Here is an 18702-nt window from a genome sequence, read left to right on the forward strand (position 1 = left end):
GGAGTGATTAAACGAATCTTATGGATCAACGGTATGTCTGGAGGAAGAAGAATGAAGCATATGCTGAAAAGAACACTCTGTCTACAGTTAAAGGGATAGTTCACCCCAAAATGAAAATTAAGTCATTAATTACTCACCCCCATGCTGTTCCAACCCCGTAAGACCTTCGTTCATCTTCGGAACACAAATGAAGATATTTTTGATTAAATTGGTTCACTGCTACATAGGCTGCCTAAGGGATCGAAACTTGACGGCCCAGAAAGTCAATGAAGAAAATGTTTAAATAATCCATGAGACTACAGCGGCTACTTTTTGTGCGAAAAAACAACAAAAATAACGACTTTATTTGACTATTCCTTTTCTTCCTTCTGGGCCTGAGACGAGAGTTCAAGAAAATTCTACGACGCATGCGGGAGAACTGAACAAGAAGTAGTAGAAAAAAAACTTAGTTCTCGCGCATGCGTCGTGGAAATCTCTTGAACTCACGGGGTTGGTACATCATGGGGGTGAGTTATTAATGACTTAATTTTCATTTTTGGGTGAACTAACCCTTTAAGCATAGATGCTCTGGGGCCGCTTTGCATCCTCTGGCAATAAAAACATGCAGCATGTGGAAGGCAAGATGGATTCAGGAAATCCTAGGAGAAAACGTCATGCCGTTAGTGAATAAGCTGAAACTTGGGGGTCATTGGACCTTCCAACAGGACAATAATACCAAATATACTTCAAATTTCACCAAGGCTTGGTTTCAGAAGAAGTCCTGGAAGATTCTACAGTGGCCATCACAGTCATCTGACTTGAACCCCTAAGAAAATCTCTGGTGGGAGTTGAATGTGGCGGTTTCAGCACACAAACCCAAGAATATTACTGAACTGCTCATGAGGAATGGGCTGAGATTCTGTTGACAACAGGCTGTTGTCTCGTCTCGTGCATCTCGTTTGCAGCAGGTCTTAACTGCAAATGGGTGTTCGAACAAGTATTAAAGATGCTTGCCATGAAGGGGTTGAATAATTTTGAGATTGCAGAAGTCATTAAAAGTTGCATTTTCAGTTGAATTTGGGTAAACTTGAAACATTTGTGTTGAGCCATTTCAATTACTTTTGTTTTATCTGTTCATTGCAAACAGCCGAAAGTCTAAATTTTGAAACCCGCTTGAAACATTTGGGTAGAGTCATTTCAATTCAGCTGGTTGCAATTAACAAATCAAACAAAAGCCACAAACACGCGCAATCGGGCAGAAAGAACAAGTGGTAAGAACCAATCAGCATGTTCAGTGCCAAAGTCCCACTCCGAAAGTTCCCGAACTCTGAAAATGTACTACCTCATAGCATAGCAGCATAGACAATATAAGAAGTGGACAGAGCGATCTCATTGGAACTCCATTGACACGATTGAAGCCCGTTTTTGGCGATATTTTAGCACTTCTGTCCCTGGCACGCAGACTCAAACAGAGCTTGACGACGTAGATGTGACGAGAGTGTCTTCTAGTGGCTGTGGCATGAGAAATCTGAATCATTCCCTTCCGAAACTTGCAGAGGCAGAGAGTGTGAGTAGGCGCGGTCCATGAGCGAGGAGCAGGAGACAATTTTGCTAGGTATTCTGATCAACTATTTTGTCATTTTGCCTCCACGTTTCCCCGATTGCTCGCGAGCTTCTCCTCCTGTCCATACCGTAATCTCTCTACTGTGCGACAGAGAGTCGCGTGGGTATAACGCAATTGTTAGCCTACTTTCACTAAAACTGCTTCTACGGGGCCATAACATAAGCTACAAGGTAATGGAGCATTTTATACATTGTCGTGTTTCTTTAGAAATAAATACAGGACAAATGAGGTCTTCAAACGCCTCAGATGTAAAGTTATTCACTGTCAAAGTGATGCCAAAATGAATGGGAGTCAATGGGAATGCTAACGCAAGTGAAGTTCTGCTACAAGATGGCAGCTCCCGCGAGGCTTCAACTTCCGTTTGGGGGGGGGGGGGGGGGGGACTTCATTCAGACCCAGACCCTTCATTCAGACACCGAGTACCACCCCAAAGTTCCTAGTTCCTGGGGAAAGTTCCTGCGGTGAAAACGCGGCGAAAAGTAAAAAGTCTAAATTTTGCCAATAAAACTGATTTGTGATGGGGTTGAATAATTGATTACAACTGTATATAACTGATAGAACTCAATAAAATTCAGTGATGATGAGAAATAATTGAGAGTACGTAAAAATGATTTTATTTTTCTAATCCTGTCACTTGGGACCGATCCATAATCATAGAATTTGGGAGAAAAACAAAATCTACTAACATGAACATGGAAACAGTAAAAGGAAAAAAACAAAACATAAATGTGCTTTCTGAAATGAACAAGTGAATCACCACATTTGCCAGAACATAAATAATCAAATCTGAAACTAAACAGAAAACTCTAGCTCATCCTTACCCAATAAATACACCTAACGTTCTACAGAATTGCACAGAATCCAGTTACATTAACCATCATGGTTCACCCAACAGTCAAACACATGCAACCTACACACACACATCTCCCATTCATTTGACACAGAAACATGTAAATCGACCGTTTCAAAAATGATTTCTTTACAAAAATATGTACATCTTTACGGCAACTCTGTAAAGTACTTCATCTGATTCTCCAAAGACAGGAGAGAGTGGCCTGACTGAATCAGTTAGTGCTTTGATGAAGAGAAACAGACTAAATGCCCCTTTCGTACAAAAAGACAACTCAAGCCGTTCATGAAACAAATAAGGCCAAGTTAGACAGTTTGGACACGATCATGTTCATAGAAACAACATTAAGGCTGCAGACACCCGGGCAGCATCACTTTCTGTTAGTGTTTGTTTTATATCACTATTTGCTGCTACATATCACTTGATCACTCAGCTCTGGCTACATAAGTGAGAGTTGAAGTCAGATTTACGTTTATTGTTTCTCGCCATCCGTCTCTTTCTGTCACACACTCATTCACACCGACACATCCCGCTCTAGTAAGTGAAGCAGCAGGGTAGCTTATTCATTGCTTACAAATCTCCACAATATACAAATCATCGTCAAAAATTAAAGAATCAGCAATAAACAGCATTCAAATATACAGTATACTAAACCAGCCTTGATCTTTTACTTACATTATATTTCCAGTTACAGCTAAACAGAGTAAAAAGACTTCTCTTTTTTTTGTTGTTATTGTTGAGTATCATTAATGGAAATCAACAGCAGGTTCTGGCATCTTTTTGCTTTTTCGTTCATTCTTAAAGAAAAGGGGAAGGTCTTTAACATGCTCTCCTGAGTTCCTAAAGCTTGAGTAATCCAGTTAGCAGTAAGAAAACAAACATCCAGGTGTCTACGGCTGACTTTAGGAAGGCGAAAGGACAAGGCAGATTTTATTAGGGAGCAAGACGGACAGCAGCATGGGACTTTTTTTATGACGTGACGTAAAGGTGAGTGGCTGTGCCCCTTTGTAGTACAGTTCTACATTCAGTCCCATAAAACTGAGAGGCTGATGACGATAAAACAGACGATAAGAAGGCTTGTGTTGGTTTGTGCCCTGCATTCATCAAAGAGCAAAGATCCCATTTCATCCGGGGAATCACACCAAAGGATCCAGTTCATTGAGTAAAGAAGGGTAGGAGCTGGAGGACAGTCTTTTTCTTTCTATTGTGGGGGACATTCATTTTCCTTGAATGATGAGACTGGAAGATTCATCTAGCCTTTTAACATTAAAATGCCAAGAATAATTTTCCTACAGGCCACTTTCTTCGAAATATGACTTTTGAGTTCACTTAAGTTACCCCGAAGGAAATGGCAATGGAGATTTCTGATTGAATCTTTTGTAACTTGACCTGTAGTAACACAGTCACCAGCTATACACCTCTGAGGGCACTTTATTTTAGGATTTTGGGCCTCAACTCTTTCTTCTGGCATGCACTCCAATGTACCTCTCTGCACTGCCGGAGTCAGGACAGAAACCAAGGGTCACATGGCCAGCTCAGGTATAGCTGCATTTCCAGCAGGCTTTATTTTGGGGTCCCGAGCTTCTTTGGGGTTCCCGGGCGCTTGCGCTCCCATAGGTGGCCTGGAATGGTGAAGGCATCCACACTCATGGACATGGTCTTGGACGGGAGGGCCGTGAACTGCTTGCGGTCAGAGCTGTACTTGTAGATGGACTCCACCATATTGGGACCGATTATCCGCGGGCCGATACCTGTAAGCCGAACCATCTCCTCCGTCTCAGGGTTCATGGTATAAACCGCTCGGAACTGACAGCTAGCATCCCGAAAGAGGATGAGAAAATGGTTTGCAGAGCTTTTCTCCAATTCCTTTTGCAGACAAGAACAGAATTGTGAGACCATTACATCATGCATTCAAATGCACCATGCAAATATGTGTCATGAGAGTCCAGAGTGAACTACAGATGGTGACTGATAGGTTACTCACCTCTACAATCTTGTTTTTCTGTGGTTCGTTGACCTTTCCTGCCAAACAACAGCGTGAGATGGCATTATGAATGATGAACTTATTGGACTTGAAGCTTGGCTCCTTGTAGAGTTTAGGACCTGAAACGGAAGTTTCATTGCTAAGATACAAATGCTTGAATTGTGACCCTGACAAACGGATGCTTCAACAAGAGAAAGCAAGTTCACGATCACATGACCTACTCTAAATAACCGTAAAACTCAAAATAACTTAATTTTCAGGGAATGGTTCTTGCCCATGCAAAACTTGCAGACCACAATATTGCAGGATTTCAGGTGTCATTTATCTTCAAACTGTGTCCCATAGGTAGCTCTCTAAAATTAATACGTGAGTTTCTTCAAAGACCTCTTATGGTGCGTTCACACCGGACACGCATAGCGCGAACGATTTCAATGTTACGTCAATGCAAAGACGCGTTACGCGGATTAAATTTCCTGCGGCGCGAATGAGGCGTAGAGCGCGGCGACTCATCGACTCTCTCGATGAATGCTCCATCAACATAAAAAAGATGTCCGCCAACGGGTTTCGATTCTGACGTGCGTAAATTTCGCTTCAAACTTTTGTTTTTATGCGCATCAGTTTCACTCGACGCGCGAATTAAAGGGTTAGTTCACCCAAAAATGAAAATTCTGTCAGTATTTACTCACCCTCATGTTGTTCCAACCCCGTAAGACCTTCGTTCATCTTCGGAACACAAATTAAGATATTTAAGATATTAAGATCGCTCCTGCTTACAGTCCATAGGCTTCTTGAGGGACTGGCTCTTGCTGTCCTCGAAAAGTCATTAAAGACATCGTTAAAATAGTCCAAGTGACTACAGGGGCTCAATCTTAAGTTTATCAAACGACGAGAACACTTTTGTGCGCAAAAAAACAACAAAAATAACGACTTTATTTCAACTATTCACTTCCTTCTCCATGAGCCTGTAAGTCAGTTAACGTAGTGTGATTGCGTAGAGCTACGTCACTTGTAGGCTCACTATTGGCCGACGCTGGTCATGTGTGTGTGATGCGTGTGACGTACAATAACAGAAGCTTACGCTATTAAACTAGTAACCTGACTCGCGCAGAGGGAGAAATAAACGAATAGTTGAAATAAAGTCGTTATTTTTGTTGTTTTTTTGCGCACAAAAGTGTTCTCGTCGTTTGATAAACTTAAGATTGAGCCCCTGTAGTCACTTGGACTATTTTAACGATGTCTTTAATGACTTTTCGGGGACAGCAAGAGCCAGTCCCTCAAGAAGCCTATGGACTGTATGCAGGAGCGATCTTAATATCTTAAATATCTTAATTTGTGTTCTGAAGATGAACGAAGGTCTTACGGGGTTGGAACAACATGAGGGTGAGTAAATACTGACAGAATTTTCATTTTTGGGTGAACTAACCCTTTAACACAAAGTGGTCAAGAGTCAAACTAGACGCGGTAGGCACGAATTTGATGCGATATTCGCGTCCGATGTGACCTCACAGTTAGAAGTGCCTTAGAAGCACCACTAATAATTCTGCAAATCATATCATTTTTACAGTTTACCAGTGTATTCTGGGATGGAGGCTGGAGACGATATAGTAGATGCATTTTCCCAGTCCCCATTCTGTGCAGCAAAACGGCCTGGAGATAGCAGTCTGGATGGTGAATGAGAACGACTGTGGAAAGGAATACATGTTCAGAGGTGAGGTCACAAAGAAGGAGCAGGTGTTTTCCCACCAGAATACATCCAGGCCAGGTTTACCTTGGAGATTTTCTGACAGTTAGCGTCCCACTGTCATTAGCCATTGAGGAGAGATTCATTGATGAATGGGAGTACACTTTATTTAATCTAGAACCTGCAAGAGAAAAGGGGTACATGAATACATGACATTGGCTTTAATACAATATCAATGGAAAGGAAATAATCTTCCAGATGACCAAAGACTTGCCCATAAACCCTTTGGAAGGGCTGCGGGAGAGGTCCGAGTCGTCTCTGAACACCGTTTTGGGCCTCTGCTTCTTGACACCTCTGACAGTAGTGGGTTTCTGACGAAGGACTTTATCCAGATCCTCCATTATTTTCAGCTGATGCCGCCGTTCATATTCCTGGCGGGTGAAGTCTCCACGCCGCTGAGGAGTGCCATCTGGCGGAGGGGTGCGGGAAGGCGGAGGGGTAGATGGAGTTTTGGGTCTCTCCTCTCCTCTACCTGGCTCATCCACCGAAGACGGCCTGCTGTTACATATGAAGACAGCACTGATAAGGGTACAATGTTGCAAAGGGATTAGCACATAATCTCCTGGTTTCACAGACAAGGCTTAAATCTCATATCTTAACATATGTCTATGCTATTGTTTTGTCTCATGATGCACACCAGTAATATCTTTTTCTAAGGCATGTTTATAAAAGCTACTTAAATTGAACTAAGGCCTAATCCTGGCTTAGTCCAAGCCTTGTATTTCAAACTGGGCTATCAAGTGTGCTTGTTTGAGATGAAATGCATAATTATTTTGTTGCCTAAACAAAACTTACCACCACACTGCTAGTGGGTGGTGGCCAGGAAATTTCTATGCAGTTGCTAAAGGTGCTCTTAGTGATTTTCCATGGGCTGCTATGCAGTAGGTTATTCTTGGTTGTTTCAAGGACATTTCTAACCAAAGAAATAAGAAACCACCCCAAGTCTTGGGGTATGCTGCTTTCAGTTGCAAAAAAATACTCTTTATGCTATTATTACTAAGGTTATAACACTGTTATAACTAATGATTTATTTCAGTTTGGCATTGTCTCCACTTATGGCCCAGACCCCTCCAAGAACCACCTGGGGTCTAAGGTGTTTTTGGGATGTTTTGACATGCCCTGACATTTGTGCATTTTTCATTTGCTTATAAACATATTAAATGGAAAAGGTGTAATTACATTATATTCAGCACAAACAGGGCTACCATAATATGTGAGCAACATGCATGTATATGTTTGCATTTTTGAGAGAATAATCTTTGAATAATGTCTGAATAAGGCCACAAAGCACATACTAAGTATGCGTCCACAAGACTTTTGAATAATGATGTTTTCGCGTAGAGATTTTGCTTCAAAGTATTGTGAAAATCATCCTGCCTACTCTACATAGATTGAAGTAAATTTTGGAGTACACAGTCATACCTGGAAACAAATCCTATTCAAATAGGCTATATGGGCCATTCTAGAGAATTGGTTCAAAGTTAGAGTTGGAAACATTTGAAAAAAACTTGTCTTTTTCTACAAATTTTGTATGCACACAAATTGTATAATATCACAGGTAAACATCTCTATTATTTGTCCACTTAATTCTCAAACTGTATTTTCAGAAAGTTTAGGAATATTTATCCTCTCCCCAAATTTGTCACTAATAATAGACAATAATTCAATGAAAAGGCTTATATTGACCCATTAAGATTTTTTTTACACCTACCATGTAAATATATATTGTGCTATTTTATTAAATAGTTTTCACATATAAATCAACAACAATTACACTTTTAACAATATTTCAAGAGCAATCTTTCTTTGTAAAAAGCATACATTTTATCATACTCGTTTCAAAGTTAAGCATTCATTAGTTTGAATTGGAAGTTGGAACAAACACTAACATCTTAGTTGATGATTCAATATACCAACTTTATTTTTGACAAAACATCCCATATTATATATTTAACATATGAGCAGTAATTGGCGGACAAAAGCTTATTTGATGAGTCTATTTTACTGAAAAAAAAAACTTTTATAATCTATCCAAAACTCTTGTCTAAACATTCATATTTCATCTGTAACATATCGTTTTTTTTGATATATGATTATAGGGCATATAAATGTTAATGTGCATTTTAATACGTTGCTTACACAAAGACATTTTATTTCAACATATTTTAGTCCATTTTTACTCATCGCAGTATAGAAATATAGTTTGGGAAAGCTAAACTAGTAGAAGTGTTCATGTTCATATAAAAATAGCATGTTAAGTTGCCTGTAGTAAACAACAGCGGGCATCTTTGCTGTTCATTCACACATCGACACGCGATTCATATTTAAACAGTCTTGTTGCGATTTACATTCACTATATTGCGATTAGAACAAAACACTAAACAAACAACTTACTATTTACAATCCTCAGCTGGATCCGTTGCTCCTTGAAATTAAACCGAAACCAGCACTTCTGAGGTAAATTTTTCCAGGATTATATTACTATTACGCTATTATTATTCCTCACAGCATCGCAAGACGACAAAGTACATGAATCTGATTAAACTTGATGAGTTTTATCGAGTTGATGTGGGCGTTAACAGGTTTACAGCGATTGCCTCAGATCATTTGCGTTTAAATAAAGAGCACTCTCAGTAGGCGTGTTCACATTTATATAAGGTTATTAAGATAAGGTTATTAAGATAAGGTTTTATAATCCAGCAAAGCTAAACTATTAGAAAGTAAAAACATACACCTCCTCAATAAGTATATTGATCTGTGGTTTCATTTATACAACACATCGTGGTCACTTTCCAAAGCTATGTTTTTAAGCCTCACCTTGCCTCCCGCTCTCTTTCTTGCTCCTGTCTTCGTTTCTTTATCTCCTCTGCTCTCTTTTGTTGTTTCTCAAGTAATGCAGCTCTCCTTTTCTCCATCTCATCCTCAGGTCGAGCTTCATCCTGCTACAGAGACCGTTTTAGACAGTTAAATGAATGCTACCCCTTTTAGGCTAAACATCTAAACCAAGTTTACATTTGATTCTCCCCTAACCTTAAAGAAGAATCCAACTCCACCCCTCATTTCTGGCTCTGTTTGGTCACTCATTGAGTCTGAGAAGATATCCTGGCTCGGATCTGCCTCTTCACCCTCTAATGCTTTGAGAGAGGAGAGTGAGATCTCGATAAGGCTGCTGCGCTTGCCGTTGAAAGCCTCTGTAGGAACGTCACTCTCAAAAGAGCACTCGGAAGGAGCTCCTGAGCTGCTGCCCACACCCCGACGCTCCTTTTGGGGTAGAACCTGTGACAATCCACCCTCTAGGTCCATACTGAAGATTGTATGGTCCTCACTGGAACCGGTGTCTGAAAAGTTGTCGTCTGGTCTGGACAGGGATGACGCCGAGCGGGACTCACTCTGACTGGATGTACCTATGTTGAAAGTGGATGAGTTCTGATCCCTGTATTGCCACGGAGACACTCTTTTTAAGTGAGGAATGTTTTCCACACTTTGAGGGGCAGTTATGAATCGAGTGGAAACTGGCGTCTTGAGCTCTGCAGGTCTAGGATGGTGAGGCATTTTGGGGCTCTTCGGAGGTGCAGACTGTGCCCTACGTTGGGACGCAGGTGATTTTGGAGGAGCGGTGTGACTTGAAATCTTGCGAGATGGGGAAGGAGAGGAGGTGGTAGAGGGCAGATCACGATTGGACTCCCTTGACAAGCGAGAAGGTGCAGTCGTTGAGGGTTTGGAGCTTGGTGGGATAACCCAAGCCTGGTTAGGAGCTGCTTTCTTCTTCATCAGCTGGTTCTGCTGCTCCGAGAGGCGCTGCATATCACTTTGGAGAGAATTGAGAGCAGCGCTCAGTTTAGAAACAGCGTTGTTGTAATCACCCAATGGGGCCGTGCCTTTCCCTCCAGGAATTCCTACTCCAGATTTGTCTTTCTCAATTGGATTTTCCTGTTGGACAGTGGGCTTGATATTTCCCTCTTCTTCTATCGAGGGCCTCTCTTTCAACTGCTCCTCCTGTTGCTCCTCCTCACTCTCCAAGTGTGCCAGTTTCTCCTCCAGTGCCAAACGGCTGAGGTCATCTTCTATGGAGGAGGTGCCAGCCTCCCCTTGATGCCCTTCCTCGCCATCCCCATCCTCCTGCTCCTTCTTTAACTGTAGGAAGGCACTTTTCCCCAGCCGCTGCCGGTGTTTGGCGAAGATGGCTTCTATACGCTTCTTCTGAGCTTCAATGGCCTTCCGTTTCTCCTCCAGCCTCGCCCCCAGCTCTGACATTTCAGTGCTGAGAGCAGGACTCTTACTGGGACTCTCCTCTGATTTCTTGGCCCATGTAGTCATTTGTGAGGCCTGTGGCTCATTGGTTCGTACCTGCTCTGGAACCATTTTCTTCTTCCGTTCAGCAAAATTGGTCATCTTCACGCCGCTATCCGGTGTCTCTTCACCACGCGATCGAGTTATGCGAGGGCCCGAAGCAGGTGTGGCAGGGGTTGAATGGGTTTTTGGAAGATCTTCCGAGGCATCCGAATCAACGCTTCCATCTCTTAAGACGGAGTCGTCATCTCTGGATCCTTCTGAGGGGTGTCTGGTGCGACTGGGCTCTGGTGGGACTCCTGAGGATCGATGGTAGAGCATTCCTGAGCGGGATGGGGCAGAAGAGCTGAGAGTCACTGGGCTGCCATTGCGTCTAGCGCTTGCTGGATCATCTGGAGAATGCAGAAAGAAACCATCGGGAGCCCCGTCAGGGTGAAGACGAGGTTCCATCTTCTCTTCATTGTGGATGATCTGCAGTGCCTCTTCAATTGTTGGCAGCTCTCCTGTCTCACTCTCGTCAATGCCGTTCTCCTCTGCCAGCATAGGACGAGTCCGAGTGGCCCAGGAAGCTCTTTGAGGGCCATTGGGCCCAGAGGGCTTACTCATGAAGTGGCTGAGGTCCTCTGGAGGTGTGTAGGGGACACGTGTCATGGATTGACCAGTAGGGTTGAGATTGTCTGAGCTGACAGATCGGGTTATAACAGGGTTGCCCATCACAATGTCAACATCACTGTCTAGACCAAAAGGGATACTGAAGGACACCGCAGAGGAGAGTGGACGGCTGAAGAGCGGTCATGAAAAAAAGATGAATGCCTTCAGAAAGTATTAAGAAAAGTCCTAAAATGCATAAAACGACATTGAGGAACCTTACCTAAGAGGTTTCTTATTCCATGTTCGTCCTGCTGCCTCTACATGAGACATTGAGGTAGACTGAGTCAGAGATCCTGATCATAGAGACGACACAAACACACCATGTGACAAATACAACATGCAAACACAGACCATGTGATTACCAAACAAGAATAAACACAGCGTGTACACGTACACAATACAAAGAATGGAACAGACACACAATGACCTGGGACAGAATGACACAGAGACAGTGTGTTTTCCTCACCTGTTGCTGCAGTCACAGAGGAAGAGATGGGCAGAAAAGGCTTTTTGAAGATAGAGGGGGAACCACTGGCACATAACGGACAAATAACCTGCTGTTAAGTTTCGGCTTTGATTTTATATCATTTTTAAAAACATTGAAATTTCAGATCATAAAACCTGATCGGGTATAATTTTGGGTATTCTGAAAAACAACTTTGTTATACCTATTGCTGGACCCACTGTTGCCATTATTGTTCCTTCCAGATGTTTCTACAAGAATAGAAGAGTACTTTATCTTGCACATCCTTTTTTTAACAGACTGTTACGGGATAATCAAACTCTAAAAGCTATAGGAAAATGAGACATTCATTCATCAAGATTCAAGAAATACTAACCAGTCAGCTCTGTGTCCTGCAAGGGCTGAACAAACTCTGGCTTTGAGACTTCAAACCAATACAAGAGCTCTGCCAGAAAGCTCAGTATGTTTGTCTAAAGAGAGAGAGGAAAAAACACTGCATATAAAATACATCCGGAATACAGACTTTTAAATTAGCATCTAGTCCATCATCAACATTAATGGGAGGATGAACCTAATTTTCTCGAGTGAATTACAATGTGCATACCCTCGGTCCTATATAAAGTGGCTTTAGAGCTTCAAGATCACAAGTTCAAAACAGCAGATCACAGGTGCTGTAACATGCATGTTGTGTTTTGGTTGAGTTCTGATCCTTCGTTAATCTCCTTGTCATTACAGTTTTTCTCAGTGGCTTTGGTGCTTTTCTCAGATCAGAAATCAAATTCTCAAAACTACGTTCAACCTCCATATCATCTAGTCACTTCTGCTCATCAAATTGCGATTGCTTTGGTACATTCATGCAAATGATTATGTGCAAATTACTGCGGTTTCCTTATCAGTTGCTAATGCCATGTTGCTCAAAATGTATTAAATAGTTCTCTGTGCAACAGTCTTACCCCTAATAACATCTGAGGTCATAAACTGTCAGCCATATTTTCTACACATTTCTATTAGACTATCTATTGTAAATGTGCCATGAGTTGATGAATTGTGCAGGTGAATCTTGACTTTCACTAATGAAGAGAATGTATATCAACCAATGAGAAACCAGTTCTCTGAAATAGCTCATGAATCTTCAATTGGAAAGCATATATGAAGTGCCATTTGAAATTTTGTTCTAGAATGACCATTTTTATCAAGCTTGTGTATTTAAGTTCAGTAATTTCACTTAAATGACAATTCATAGGTAATCTTCATTGCCATTTAAGTGAAATTACTGAAATTAAATATACAAGCTTGATAAAAATGATAATTTTAGAAGAAAATGTCAAATGGCACTTAGAGGCTTTTGCATCTGAACTCTTCATATACAGTTCTGCATACAAACGCAAAGTTCTTGCTTGTGTTTGCCTTTCTAATGTTGTATTTTCACCTTTTTGCCCATATTTCTTTTTATTTTCTATATCACAATAATATTGTAATGTTTTTTGTTTTGTTTTGGGGTTTTTTATAAGACCACTAGTAACAGTGAATCCTATCCAGTCTGCTTCAATCAATAACTCACGTACAGTTACAGTAGTGTACATTTGTACTTTTAAAATGAATATATGGCATAATACAGTGAATGTCATCCAAACTGTTACATCAGCTAATACTAATAGAGTGCAGTGTTTTATTGACAACATGACTAAGCATTTTGACTATCTTGTCTGTGAACAAAGACACAAGGACGTTTCATTCTGATATGTTCATTGACAAATTCAAATACTGAACTAAAGATTTTGAGTACGTTACAGGCTTTTGCAGGTAATCCAATGTGTGCTGCTGTTTTTACTGACTCTATTGAGAATGATTTGAGAAATGCATAAAAGCGACTGAGAAAAACTAAATCCTGCATGGGTTTCTGTTCTAGTTAATGATCACTCCCTAGTTAATGAAGCCCTCAGTTCCCTCAGTTCCTTGTTCGGTCTTGTTTGTGCAGTGGTTGTTTTCTCCAGTGTTTCTCTGTGATCTCCTGAGTATTCTTAGTTTGAGTGTTTATAAAAGATTTCTGTGATATTCTTCTGCGTCGAGCCTACTCTGTGACTGCACGTGACGGATGCTTGAACGGTGCACTATTTCTATTTGTATTTTGGTAACACTTTATTTGAAGGGGTGTGCATAAGACTGACATGACACTGTCATAAACATGACATAACACCTGTCATGAACATGAAGGAGTCTTTATCAATGTTTATGACTGTTGTCATTCAGTGTCATTCGGTAAATTATGACACTTTTAATGCAAAATGACATTGTTTAAAATGTCTTTGTTAGGACAACTTGACATTAACCAAGAAATCATAACCTGTCACAAATATGTCATAACAGGTCTAATTATCAAACTTAAAGAAGTTATTTAGCTTTGTGTTAACATTACATTACCCTGTCATATGTAGCTGGTTGGTTTTAACTTTGGTTGTCATGACACCATTATAACTGTGACATGAATATTTTACTTGTCCTCAAGTAAAGTGGAACACATTGTACTAGTTATAAAGATGTCATTAAGGGTTATTATACTGTCAAATGCTTTAACGACAGTGTCATTAATATTTCCCCTTACCTCAAGTAAAGTGGAACACGTTGGACTAGTTATGATTTCTTGGTTAATGTCAAGTTGTCATAACAAAGACATTTTAAACAATGTCAACTTTGCATTAAAAGTGTCATAATTTACCGAATGATACTTAATGACAACAGTCATAAACATTGATAAAGACTCCTTCATGTTTATGACAGTGTCATGTCAGTCTTATGCACACCCCTTCAAATAAAGTGTTACCAGTATTTTTAAAGTAAACTATTTTAATGATCCCATCACATTATAAATAGAAGCCATGGATGATTTTTCTTCAGCACTTCTAACATTTGTGGATTCAACCGCTTAAACCTCACTCATTAGGATTGGTCATTGTTCCTGCTTGCTCTAAAGACTAATTTAAAAGTGTCTGATTTACCATTGCATTATTTTTTTATTTTTTTGTGCACTAGTTTACCTCATACTTAAAAGCACAGTATACTTTGCCGTTACTTTACTAACTGAACTAGACTATTCAGGTTCCCTCTCCTCTTCGTGTTTTAATTTATTTTTCTTTATACCTTTAATTTAGCTGGACTGTAGAGTAAATCTTCCAACACTAGAGGGCAGCAGTTCTTCAAACAGCTTTCACAGAACTCTCGAATCAGCTGTAGGTTGTACAGGCTGTCAGCCACAGACATGGACTCCTTCATACATACATCTGAAAAGACAAGGACGGAACTGACATAAATTTCTTACCCATCTATTCAGTGACAGACGCAGATTTGAGATGTGACCGTACCCTCTAATCTTAATAGACCAGGACAGTAATGGTGAATAACAGCAGCAATGGCACATCCGTTTGAGAGATCCTTCACTTCATTCACCACAGGAAAACAAGGTTTAAGCTTAGACTGCATCCTGTCCTTCCTGTACCGGATCTGAACAAGATAAAAATATAGTTGAACAGCAATAATGGAGAAAGTGCTATGTTGCTTATTGTTATTGTGAAATTGTTCGTTTTGCATTGACAGCATTTGCATTAAACCACAATTACAAAACTGTCATCCATTTTATGCAAGTGCAAAAAACAGAGATGGAAACATCATGTCCCATACCCAAGATACAATCACTAAAAATGAAAAATGCATACAATTGACAATCAGAGACAATGTTTAACAGAAAAAAAAGCTGAGAGAATCCATGCAAACAGCGCATGAAGACTAGGGATGCACCGATATGAACATTTTGGCCGATACCGATAACGATAATTCTTTATATTTGAAAGCCGACAACCGATATATCGGCCGATAGATCTAAATCTAATTTTTATATAATTTTTGAAAGCCTGACTGCAAAAACAAAAGTCTCACAATTAAAATCAGTTCCCTAACACAATTATAAAGTTCTCATTATAATTTCATGTAGCCGATACGAATAGCCGAACTATATTTTCCTTTTTGATTCCAATCATATTTCAAGCAATTAAGATCAATCATGATGAACAGTGCGCATCTTAAGTGTCTCAGGTGTCAAGTGTTGAAGGAAATCATTTATTATTTCTCAGCTTTAATATATCAGCCAAATTTTATTATCGGGCCGATAACGATAACGTAAAAATGAACAAATATCGGCCGATACCGATATGGTGGGCGATATATCGTGCATCCCTAATGAAGACTAAATGGAGAAAAAGCGAAGGACGTTGCTAATGGGAAGTGGGACAGCAAACACTCAAGAGACTCAGTCTTCAACAGGTCAAAGCAAAGAACAGAGGCAGCTGTGTGAACAGACAACACCTGATACACCAAGACCTTTTCCCCTTGATACACACAGCATACACTAGCAGATCACAAAGACACGTACTATAGTCACTTCACCACCAAATATTATGGTATCCTAACCTGAATTTACATGTCATGCCATGTTTATATCTGGTTTATTTTTTGTAATGCAAATGATGATGATTCAAAATGATTCTGGTAATAATCCAATATTTGACCATATTATCGTATGTATTTTTTGCCAATGTTATAACATGTGGGGGTTTGCTAAAATTGAGCCCAAAAAGGTCTAAGGAATCAAATTCCATCTACGTAACCTTTGCAGTCAGCAGGGGGCGAAATAGGACAGCATTATATGGATTTAGGACAGGAAAATGGAGGAAAGTAGGGTGGAATGGAAGACGAGAGAGAGACTTACAGGAACAAGTTTCCAGTACCAGCGGGTGGGACACTGTCAGAAAGAAGTGAAGGAACATGAGAAGAGAAAGAGGCAGGAGGAGAAGCAGCAAGAGGACAGGACAGGTATTTTGACAGCAAAGTAGACCTTGAGGAAAAAGACAGTGCTGCTAAGGAAATGAGTGACTGTTTTGTAGAAGTGTAGGGGTCAAGTTAGTGTACACATGTGGACTTTGAGCTTTTTTGTGAGCAAGTCTGAAGTCATGTTTGTTTATGAGCGTTTCTTACCGAAGGCTGAACAGGCTGTGGTTCAGTACTAGGCTGAGAGGTGTCATTTTGTGTACCTTCTGTTTGTTCCTTCAATTTTTGGTTCAGCTACACACAAAAAAACAAGACAAAAAACATCTTATGAGTTATGACAATGAAATGAAATCAAAAGTAAACATCAAAGTAGTCCATGTGACTTTATTTTCTGAAGACCACACCCAGTCTTTTGTAAAGGTATTCCACAAGGTTCTATTTTAGGACCAATAATGTTGTGAACTGTATTATGGGTTCGCATGCTTGTAAAAAGTCAAATATAAATGTTACAGGTATAGTTCACTCCAAAATTAAAATTCTGCATGTTATACCAAATAGTTGCATTACTTCATCTGCTAATAAGAAATTGTATAATATTGTTTCCTTTTCTGCCAGGAAAATATTTTACTTAACCCTTATGCTGCATTAGGGACATTTTTGGTCTTTTGCAGTTTAATTTCTTTGACCATTTTGGCTGTTTTAATGCAAATGGTATGAAATTTGGCAAAATTGTGACTTTTTGGATACATGTAAAAAATGTGATCCCATTTTGCAAAATATGTATAACACACACTGTGTAGATCAAATAGTAACACTCAGCACCATAAAGACCAAAAATGGCCCATTGAAACCCATTAAAACGTTGTTTAAATCTGAGGCTGTCAGTAATACATGAAACATGATTTTTGCACAAACATCCTTTCATTTTGAAGCAAAAGCATTATATTTGCATTATATAGTGTATTCCACCAGATGACGTCACTACATATTTATTCCCTATGGGTGGAAATGCACCTTATTTTAGGCAATAGGCAATGTTTAATAGGTGGCCATTTTTGGTCTCTAACGCGCTAAGTGGGATTTTTTGCAAAGTGGGACTGTGATAATCCAAATCTAAAGTTTTCTCTTTGCATTTAGTTTATTGAAAATAATTGAATTTGTGTTTTTTCCTCTTATACAAATCGATGGTTTCGCAAACAAAACTGGTAATTAAAGGGTTAAAATCCTGAAATTGAATACATATTTGGTAGTTATGATGAGGACTGATGCTGGTTAAAAGATTTAACTTGGTAAAAGTGGAAAATAATAATATAATATATAATATTTTAGGCAATGTTTAATATGTGGCCATTTTTGGTCCTTAATGCACTCAACGGTGTTAAAAATCTAATGCAGCACAAGGGTTAATTGGATCAGTGATAAATCTCCTTCCCTTAAAGGATGGTACAAGATCATTTTTGAGTTGATCCCCCTGGAGCGCCTTACTTACGTATTACATGGGAAAACAGGCCAGTTTTACAAAGTCTGGACCCCATATCTGGATGCTTTGGAACCTTCTCTTCGCCCTATTTTATTACAAGGAACATTGTAACTTTCTGGACTTTTAACCTTATTTTTGTCATTCTCTTTATCTTTTGTAATTGTTATTTTATGCATGTTATACATTATCTAATGTTGTTGCTATTTTTTTATTTTTATTCTTAGTTTTTATTTATTTTTTATTTTTTTATTTTATTATTATTATTTTTTTTATTGTTATTTTTTTGGGGGGGCGTGGTTGAAGTTGTTATATTTGTATTATATGAAAATTAAAAAAAAAAAAAAAAAATTCTGCATGTTGCTCCAACCCTGTTTGACCTTCTTTCCTCTATGGAACACAGAATATTCAATCGAATATTTTAAGTGCTTTTCCACACAATTAAAGTGAATGGAGATGAATATCTCCAAAAAAGACAAAAAAAAAAGCACTATAAAAGTTAATTTGACTATATTCCAAGTTTTCTGAATCAATGTGATAGCTTAGTGTGAGATTTATTTCTTAGAGACTTATGCCTGGTTCAGATTACACGATTTTAGCCCGATTTTGGCACGATCCGTTTGACATAGGGTGTCGTGGGGATTCGTAAACGACAACGGGCGTCGGGACGCAAGATTCGATCGTATCATCTCGTATAGTGGGTCATAGTGGGCGACAACCTACGTCGCGTCTGCGATGCTTCACGACATCACGACAAAAAGACTAGCATGTTTAATTTCTTTAACAGTCGTTCACGACGGTTCCGTCACATGTATGAGGTTGACC

At 39.7% G+C, this 18702-nt stretch overlaps 1 protein-coding gene across 5 annotated transcripts in view; it reads right to left on the minus strand.

Annotated features, from left to right (window-relative positions):
• Nucleotides 1-2194: 2194 nt before the first annotated feature.
• The window catches only part of camsap3 (calmodulin regulated spectrin associated protein family member 3), a 58966-nt gene continuing 42458 nt past the window's right edge, over nt 2195-18702 (minus strand). The window contains exons 4-18 of one of the 5 annotated variants that reach the window (XM_089128784.1): nt 16608-16694; nt 16342-16374; nt 14942-15080; nt 14721-14860; nt 11959-12052; nt 11788-11833; nt 11586-11650; nt 11340-11412; nt 9209-11249; nt 8996-9117; nt 6393-6676; nt 6206-6299; nt 6007-6119; nt 4438-4556; nt 2195-4319 (exon numbers count right to left, since the gene is read on the minus strand). In XM_089128784.1, coding sequence (XP_088984910.1) covers nt 4017-4319; nt 4438-4556; nt 6007-6119; nt 6206-6299; nt 6393-6676; nt 8996-9117; nt 9209-11249; nt 11340-11412; nt 11586-11650; nt 11788-11833; nt 11959-12052; nt 14721-14860; nt 14942-15080; nt 16342-16374; nt 16608-16694 — 3753 coding nt within the window. In that variant the 3' untranslated portion in view covers nt 2195-4016. Of the gene's footprint in view, nt 4320-4437; nt 4557-6006; nt 6120-6205; nt 6300-6392; nt 6677-8995; nt 9121-9208; nt 11250-11339; nt 11413-11585; nt 11651-11787; nt 11834-11958; nt 12053-14720; nt 14861-14941; nt 15081-16341; nt 16375-16607; nt 16695-18702 lie in introns of all 5 variants that reach the window. The other 4 variants (XM_089128783.1, XM_039686300.2, XM_039686298.2 and 1 more) reach the window with 4 other exon arrangements.

This window comes from Pimephales promelas, chromosome 3 (genome assembly GCF_988280905.1).
Source record: "Pimephales promelas chromosome 3, fPimPro1.hap1.1, whole genome shotgun sequence".
Lineage (NCBI taxonomy): Eukaryota > Metazoa > Chordata > Actinopteri > Cypriniformes > Leuciscidae > Pimephales > Pimephales promelas.